This window comes from Dreissena polymorpha, chromosome 4 (genome assembly GCF_020536995.1).
Source record: "Dreissena polymorpha isolate Duluth1 chromosome 4, UMN_Dpol_1.0, whole genome shotgun sequence".
NCBI classification, from domain to species: domain Eukaryota; kingdom Metazoa; phylum Mollusca; class Bivalvia; order Myida; family Dreissenidae; genus Dreissena; species Dreissena polymorpha.
The window spans coordinates 13307351-13315937 of NC_068358.1; the positions used below are offsets into that span (position 1 = coordinate 13307351).

Here is an 8587-nt window from a genome sequence, read left to right on the forward strand (position 1 = left end):
CTATTATAGAAGCGTGTTTCATTAACGTGACATACTAGTTGCTTATATTCGTTTTGTTGTTTCCCTGCGACTTTAAAATCAGCTAAAAATGTGTCCAGCAGAATGTTAACTAACGAAAGTATGATTCTCTTATCACATCATAGATGTGAGAAAATATTTCGTAATTAGCTATTGTAGGTGGCGATATGAAAAAGTGCGAATGTGTCGTTGTAGGCATAAAATCATAATACAAAGACATTTAAAGTGTGCATTATTGCTTTTAATTTCGGCTTTTAATGACTCCGCATTTTTCTAACTTGGTGTATTATTTAAAAGGGTCAGTTTAAGAGGGGAAAAAAGACAAATAAATTCCACAATTTTAATGCTTTTTGTAGTTTGTGTTTTTAGATCTGAAAACTTAAAATGAATATAAACTAAACGAGATATACACTTAATGTATGAACAATTCACTTCTATTGAATCATTTAAACTGTTTTAATTTAAATAAGCGTCTCCAATATTAAATTTATAATCATATAATATATTGTATTTATTGGAGCAGTTAATTTCCAGTCTGGCTCATCACTAGGGCTGTCTAAAGGTCGCAGTATTTTTCGCCGTGAATCAGGTATCCCTTAAGCAAACGCTACACGCTCTTCATCTTCTTGTGCAGACGCAATAGGCGCACATAATCTCGCCTTCAGCTCTTCGATTAATTGCGTGTTTGTGTTCTTGAAATTTAGATCCTGTTTAAGTCGAAGGAACGCACGGATACGTCTATCTGATATTTCAGAACTGTCGGCAGAGTTGAAGTTAACAATTATGACAGGTCGGTGTGATATGTGTTCAAAATGTTTCCATATTGTGTCAAACTCAAGACAGGTTTTCTCGTCGGTTAAATAATCCTCACATAAAATTATGAGGAAATTTTTGCACTTACTAACTGCCTGTGTAAGCTGGAAATCGAAATCCTCCTCATTGTATTCTATGTCATGAAAAGAATCGAAAACAGAATAGCCTTCTGTTATAAGCATTGGTCGCAGAAAACGCTCCATATATGTAAAAACATACGGATTAGCTGAGTAGAATGAAATAAATACGTCTGTTGTGTATGGGTAGTGTTCTTGTTTACACGGTAAATACTTCCTTTTCAAAATAAGCATTTCGTTCCTAAACATACACCAAAAGAGCGCACCCACAGAGGTAAAAACAAGTGTAACTGTTACCAGTCCAACAATAGCCCAAAGTTGGCTATCATAATGCCATGTGCAGTCCAAGACTATATGATCTACATCATATGCATCAATTACTCCATGAGTAGTTCTACAAAGCAATTGTTCGCGTTTTCCTTTGGCTCGAATCCAGGTTCCTATCCATAGATTGTCACAGGTGCAGGTTACGGGGTTCTTTCCAAACTGAATTTGATATGGATTCATTTTAAGAAATCCTTCTGAAAGGAGTGTTATTTGTTGGCTGTCAATACTGAGTTGCATATCGTTAGGCATGGCTTGCAACGCTGTCTTTGTAATATCTGAAAGCGGAACATCTAACATGCGTAATGCTACCGTCCTGTCAAGGTATGGTCGGCTATCAATATGTGTTATGGTTGATCCATTTATGTTTAGTTCAATATTCTGGTTATTCCAATGACCAACCGGTAAATTACCAGGCATCTCATCTAGATTACTGCAATTCACAATCACTCTCCCGTGAAACTGGTCATCAGAACAGGTACATTCAGCACGTTGAGAACAGTTTCCAGACGGGTAGTTCTTGTCAGGGGCAAAAGGGCAGTTAGGTAGCTCACAAGAAAGTTCGCTGTAGTCTTCATTTATAATAATCTCATATAAAGACCTGTTTCTGACTCTTAATGGCTCATTACACACAAGTTGATAATCAGTAAGATTAAAAAAGTTTACAATCCAGAACTTTAATTCCATGATGTACGGTACTAAGGCGCAATCACACGAAAATGGAGAATTCTTGAAGAATATAGCCCCTAAAAGTATTTTTCCCGTTTTCTTAATATCAGTTATGCCAGCATCGGTATAGTTCAATAATGAATAACCGTAAGTATTATATACAAAAGTGTCCCCTGGTCCATATGTCTCGTTTTCATCAAACTTAAAATGCGCGTCGTTCGTTATTGATTTAATGTTCATATTCGATATATTCAAGGCGCAGAAAAATCCAGGCCGATGAAGGTTGGTTATGTCCAAGGTTTCGAAGTGATTATATGATACATCAACAAAAAGAATATTTCCGTGTCTGATGTTCAAAGTATTGGCATCAAGATTAGCCAAATTGTTTCCATCCAGACGGAGTACCCTCAAATAATTCATTTCGTGTAGAGTTGTGTTCTTGATGTGAATTATGTGATTAAACCCGAGGTTTAGCGTGTCCAAATTTGTCAAACATTTAATTGCGTCCACTTCTGATAATTTGTTGTGTGATAAATCTACATCAATTAGACCATTTGTAAAGTTGCACAGGTTTTCGGGTAGATATCTGAGCTTACATAGAACGCATCTTAACCCGTATATCACTGAATAATTTGAAGATTTTGGAATGCTATCGCTGTGTGTTGCAACCGTACTTATAGGATTTTTGAATTCCAAAATCAGGTGACCGTATCTTACTCCACAGTTTATGTTCGGATCTTCCATTTCCAAATCCCAACACGGTCTCGCTTTGCAGCCGCAGCATTCGTCCAGGTTTTCAAATCCATGTTGATTTTGACAGACATTTGGACAGTAAAGGTAGTCGTGTATGTGGCCTGTAAACATTTATAAATGCAATGTTTTATACAAACAAATTATTTCAAACAAACATGTTTGTACAGATTAATGGAATTCTCTTGTCTAATTTGCTCTGCGAGTAAAGTATATGTCGTTCAAATGAGATATCAATCTATATTATATATCATGACAGTAAACTCCGTTTTTGTTAAATTATTTTGTAACGACTACTCAAAACGCTTACATTGTTGCCGTATAGCATTGTTTTATATGTGAATCAAGTTGCTGTTGTTGTTTTCTCATTTTACATGTAATATAGTAACGATAAATACATACATTATAGAGAACTGTTATAGTTGATTACTTGGCAATGATAAACTGTTCTGAAATGACTGTATGACGGCGAATTTCTTTGTAATGCCTTTAGTTGTGTTACAATAGAGCAAACAATAACATTTCGGAGTTATATCAGATTTTGTTCTATACCAACCATTACAAAAATGAGCAACACTTATAAATAAACAGTTATCAAAAAATCTCCATAGAATGCAAAATGAAAAACACAAGAAATCTACGAAATACACAGTCAATTTAAACCATATGAATGAATAAAGTCTAAGTGTACATTTAATACATTATTTTTAAACGATGCTGCAAGGAGATGTTGGACTCACCTTGTCCTGTCCACTTGAAATAACCAGGGATGTTATAAGTCGTCGTCACCATGGAATTACACATATCCGCCAGGATTGCTATCATCGCTATACAAACGGTACCTTTAATGGCATAACTCGTATCCATGACTTTCCAAAAAATGTTTTGATCAAATGCAAATTCTTTGTCAAGTCTTTGAGTCGATTTATTTTGTAATGTTTATCTTTGAATCACAATGTAAATACTGATAGTGCGATATACATTTTAATGTTTATTCAATAAAAACGTTAGTAAATAGAACGAGATTTGCTACTGTATTCTGATAATTCAGCAATTCGTTCGGAACTTTACACTTAAAGTTTGTCTTAAACGCTTATATCAGAGTTATAAATATACGTAAAACACATATATCATGTTTGAAATCCGACAGATTATAAAACGAAATCCAACTGTATTTGGTTACGTTAGGCTATTTATTATCAGTTGTCTACAGTGTTTAAGTTTGACAACGTGTCATGGCATATATATACAAATTATGACTAAGAAATAAATAGCAAGATATTATGGCGAATTAGGAATACATGAGGCTTATGACTAAACCAATGTTTACCGTACAGATAAGAATGATACTTGACTTAAAGCGCGTAAGTGTAATCAGGATTTGCAAAAAATCTGTGTGAACTCAAACACGTTTACTATAGGACAGATAACATGAGGCATCTTGTCATATTCGGAACAATTTTACGCAAACTTCCTAGTTTAAACATGTCTGAGGCATTTTAAGTGGAGAATTTTCTTATGATAACAATTTTGACACATCGATCCGGAAGAGAATATGCAATATTTTTTATTATTATTTAGATAAGAATGTTTGCGTTAATGGAAGATGATCTCTTAAAATGATTGATTATAGCACTAGTATTATTTTATATTGATAATTATTATCCCAGATCAAAAAAGTCTTAATATCATCATACATGCATACTATCAGAGATTGTTGACTTTGTTAACAATCATTAGTTGTCCGGCAAAACTTACTCATCGGTTCTAAACAAAATAACGCATACAAATAACAAATAATTCGCGATTGGCTTGTCAGACATTGGACAAATCATATCACACACGGTTGATTTTCTATGACAATGCAATATAATACGTTTTGAACTTTTTAATAAGTCATCTATTGGTAAAGGATTCTCTTACATATATGAACTAAGATACAATACGTTTCTTGTAATGACCGGCAGTCAGCATTTGGTGTCCAAAAAAAATAAACGAATTAAACGAATGAATGAACTTTTTAAAGAAGTCCGATATTCGCAAATTCGAATACGTGTGTTAAAGGGCGATCTACGGACATTTTCGATACAAAAACATGTTGCCATTAATAACTTAGAAATTGTTTGTTTTACACGGAAGCTAAATATTGATTAACCCCAGGTATGACAGTAACATGTACCTTTTTATGGACTGTGAAGTTGTTCATACTGGTTTTATGTAGCTATATATTATATCAATTGACACATGTATACACCATAACTTGAACCCAGATGTTAGCCATTCATATTATGGAATGTCTTATCTTTGTGGTACATTCAAGTATTTTGCATTGTCTGCCAGCTTACCTATTTATTTCACCTTGTATTTTTTTGCAGCCGTTTGTTTTATTGAATTCTGGGAAACCCTTTCCTGAAAATCACTTTAAGAGTCCCAATTCGATGTTGAAGCCAGATGTATCACATCCTAATAAATCCATTTGTTATACTTTGTAATTTTCATAATAAGGCGCCATTTGATCTTTTGTTTATCCCGTTTGGTAAATGACGTCGTGTATAGATCAATATGTTGGTCATAATTTTTGGCCATTATTTTTGGTTAGTCACGTGATCGGCCAATTTTGGTAACTTGCGCTTAGCATCATGGTCTTTAATGACGTTAATCTTGGTCATTGAGCAATTATGGTCACCGTAAGATTTACAACAGTAAGTCAAAATAGGAGTCAGTCGAGTTTAAGTCTAGATCAAGAATATACGCATTTTTGTTCATAAAAAATAATATATTTTTTAAAGAAAATATATCTAAGTCATGTATCACATCGATTTCATAGCAATTATCCAGTTTTATAATCAAGGTATACGTTAAGTAACACTTATTTCGGACGATTGCATCACACTGTCATTGTATTATTTACAGTAATTGTGAACGAACACGGAACTGCCCTGCTGTGCGTCACATGCGAATTATGTATAAATACTACCACGGTTTAAATACCTTACATTGTTTTTTTCTAATAAGTTTTCAGTTCACCGCGTGATGAAAAATTAATTGGTCACTTGCCTTTAATAAAGGACCAACTAATTGTATATAATAAGAATTCACTACTGCTCCAGCAGCTGAAGTTTCACTTCTTTATATTAAACCAGAGGTGCGTTATAATATTCCCTGTGAAATTGTAAAAAATGAGTTCTAAAATACCGTAATTTTTACAATTATTAGTTTATAATAATTAAGATATCACGACTGGTATATAACATCACTTGAAAAAGTTGTTAAGTTTTCATATTTTCAGTGCATTGGGTAATAACATTTTACTGGGTATGTGTACCAGGTAACTACCAGTTAACTATAAATAAATCAAGTATATTGATCATCATCGTCACGTGGTAAATCCAGGAATGCAAAGTGTACATGCGTAGTGAATTGTATATATTTTATATATAAAATGATCAATCTACTTGCGTTATTTATAGTGTGTAAATCGTTATGTCACCTATCTTCGCGATGCACTTTCGCTTTCACATCGCGAAATTGAATTACCGAATATACTGAAAATATGAACTTTTTTCAAGTAATGTAATATACCATTCGTGATATTTTAATCAATATAAACTAATAATTGTAATAAAATACGGTATTTTATAACTTTTTATTTTCGTCAATCTGGTTGACGGTCCCTTTATTAGGATGAAGCGTCAAAAGGGAAACTAAACTTAATGTCGAAGTTTTACTCTATAGACTAATGTTTGAAAGCTAATATGATTATTGGTGCTACCTCATTTACGGGCAAAAGCTTTTTAATTGTTTTGGATAACCATGTATTTTTAATAAATATATGAACATGATTGTGTTCAAAATATTATAATTGTTGTAATAATTAAGTAATGCATCCAAAAAATCAATCTTAAAACGAGCTCCATGTTCTTAGCTTAAAGATCTAGCATCTTATTTTTTGTTGTTTTCTAGCCACATGAATTTAAAACTGGTTCGGTGGCTGTGGTATAGTGGATGGGGTGTCTGCTAACTGGCTTAGTCACTGGGAGGTCTCTGTATTGATCCCTTAAGTGGGAGCATTCTTTAGATAAGCCTAAAGACATACTATGGCGTACCATTTGGGTTGAAAGTCAAGAAGACCTACAATGGAAAAAGAGAAATGTACGTCGATGTACAATTTTTGTACGTCGACATACAAATATAAAATGCACTTCGAAGTATATATTTGTACGTCTAAGTACAATTTGTACTTCGACATACATGTTTGTACTTCGACGTACACATTTTCTGAACAGCCAATCAAAACACTCCTCTCTTGAGCCGCCTTATCTTCAGATTTATTCATAATAAATTTTTAAAATCTCTTTTTTAATTGAGGACAAAATGGATAAAAAATATCAGAATGGCAAAAAAACACATACAAGTTTCAAGTATTTATTGAATTGAAATAGATTATATACTAATTTGAAGAAGATTCAATTGTTACCTTTTTAAAAGTCAGAGGTTAAATTCAGGTTAATAAATACGCACAATATCTATTGGCTAGCGGTCGATAGTCGCATTATTTGGTATAAATTATAATAATAATAATAAAGTTTAATAAATACGCACAATTTCTATGAGTCCCATAATTCTGTATAAATAATAATACTAATAATAATAATAATAATAATAATGATAATAATAATAATGTTCAATGTCAAATATCTCTAAAAGCAACAGATGTAAGGTGTCTTATGATTGGCTAACACTCAAGGGTCGGTGAAAATTGTACGTCGAAGTACGTTTCTCGTTCTACATAGTAGGTCTTGTAGACTTTCGACGTCATGGTACGTCATATAGACACTAAGTCTGGTCCTACCCAGAAAACAGTTTGTTTCATCAAATGCTTCAATTCAACTTGACAGCTTGCTAAAGCAGTACAAGGATTTAACATAATTAAAATCATTTGATGTGTCAAATCAATTTTGATTGACAAATTTTACAGGATTTTTTTTAATCCAATAAGTTTTAGACTGTCAAATAACACACACTACGTATTGAAAGCCATACCTGGAGCTTTCTTCTGTATACCACTGACTTCATCAAAAAAATGATTTCTACTGTTGGGAAACGTTAACACCGCTAATTGTCTTCGTATTTATTATCAATGTATAATTATGTGTAACAGCTATGTCAGCATAACAACATACTTGTTTCACAATTAAAATATTTAATAAATACAGGTATCTTGCAGGTTTCTAATCGCAAACTATTGTTGGATAGTTTAAATTTTGTCGCCACTAAAAAACAGCCATTTTGTAGCAATTCTTAAATCACAGTCTAAACTGCATACACTTAGCTCTATTGTTACAATTCGATTGCAAATATTAAAATGCATCATGTTATATCATCCATATTTTTTTTATTTAAACATTCAAATAACAAATAACACAGTACATATAAAAAGGTATATGGTATGGTGTGGGGATACAAAACACTTCATATCATTTATTTGCACATAAAATAATAGTTACAAAATAAGTTATACTAAAACACTGTCATCAACCTACAGTGCAAGAATATTAACGTATATGAAATTACAAAGTGGTGGTATTTTATTGCCTTTTACAAAATTAACAATGCTGGTTTTGTACTAGCCATTAAACATTTATCATGGATTAACAAGTAACAACCAATGCATTTATTACACAACACATGCAATAGAAAGGAAATCATATTAATTGCATTATGTATTTTCTTAACAAGCTTTTTGCTACTGTTCAGAATTACACTATCTTACTAAAAATGATCACAACAGGTACTTAGTGCTTTTACATACTTGTGGTAAGTTTTGTATTACTAGTTTGACAGACAATTGTCAAAATACAGACTAAATTTGCATGGGAACTTATAGTTCGGGATATCGGTAAAGTGCGAGCAGACGAGGTGGAAATACGTTATAA

At 32.7% G+C, this 8587-nt stretch overlaps 1 protein-coding gene across 1 annotated transcript; it reads right to left on the reverse strand.

The window, feature by feature from the left end:
* Positions 1–344: 344 nt before the first annotated feature.
* On the reverse strand, positions 345–3889 carry LOC127877746 (uncharacterized). Its single transcript, XM_052423940.1, has 2 exons — positions 3392–3889; positions 345–2755 (listed from the first exon to the last, which is right to left on the reverse strand). The coding sequence occupies exons 1-2, from the start codon at positions 3516–3518 to the stop codon at positions 615–617; spliced, it is 2268 nt and encodes a 755-aa protein (XP_052279900.1). The 5' UTR covers positions 3519–3889; the 3' UTR covers positions 345–614.
* Between the last annotated feature and the right edge of the window lie 4698 nt (positions 3890–8587).

Bases quoted from the DNA above. Each gene is read 5' to 3' on its own strand.
- LOC127877746 (XM_052423940.1), bottom strand. From the start codon at position 3,518: ATGGATACGAGTTATGCCATTAAAGGTACCGTTTGTATAGCGATGATA. The intron at 2,756-3,391 runs GTGAGTCCAACA...AAATGTTTACAG, and splicing joins TTTCAAGTGGACAGGACAAG to GCCACATACACGACTACCTT.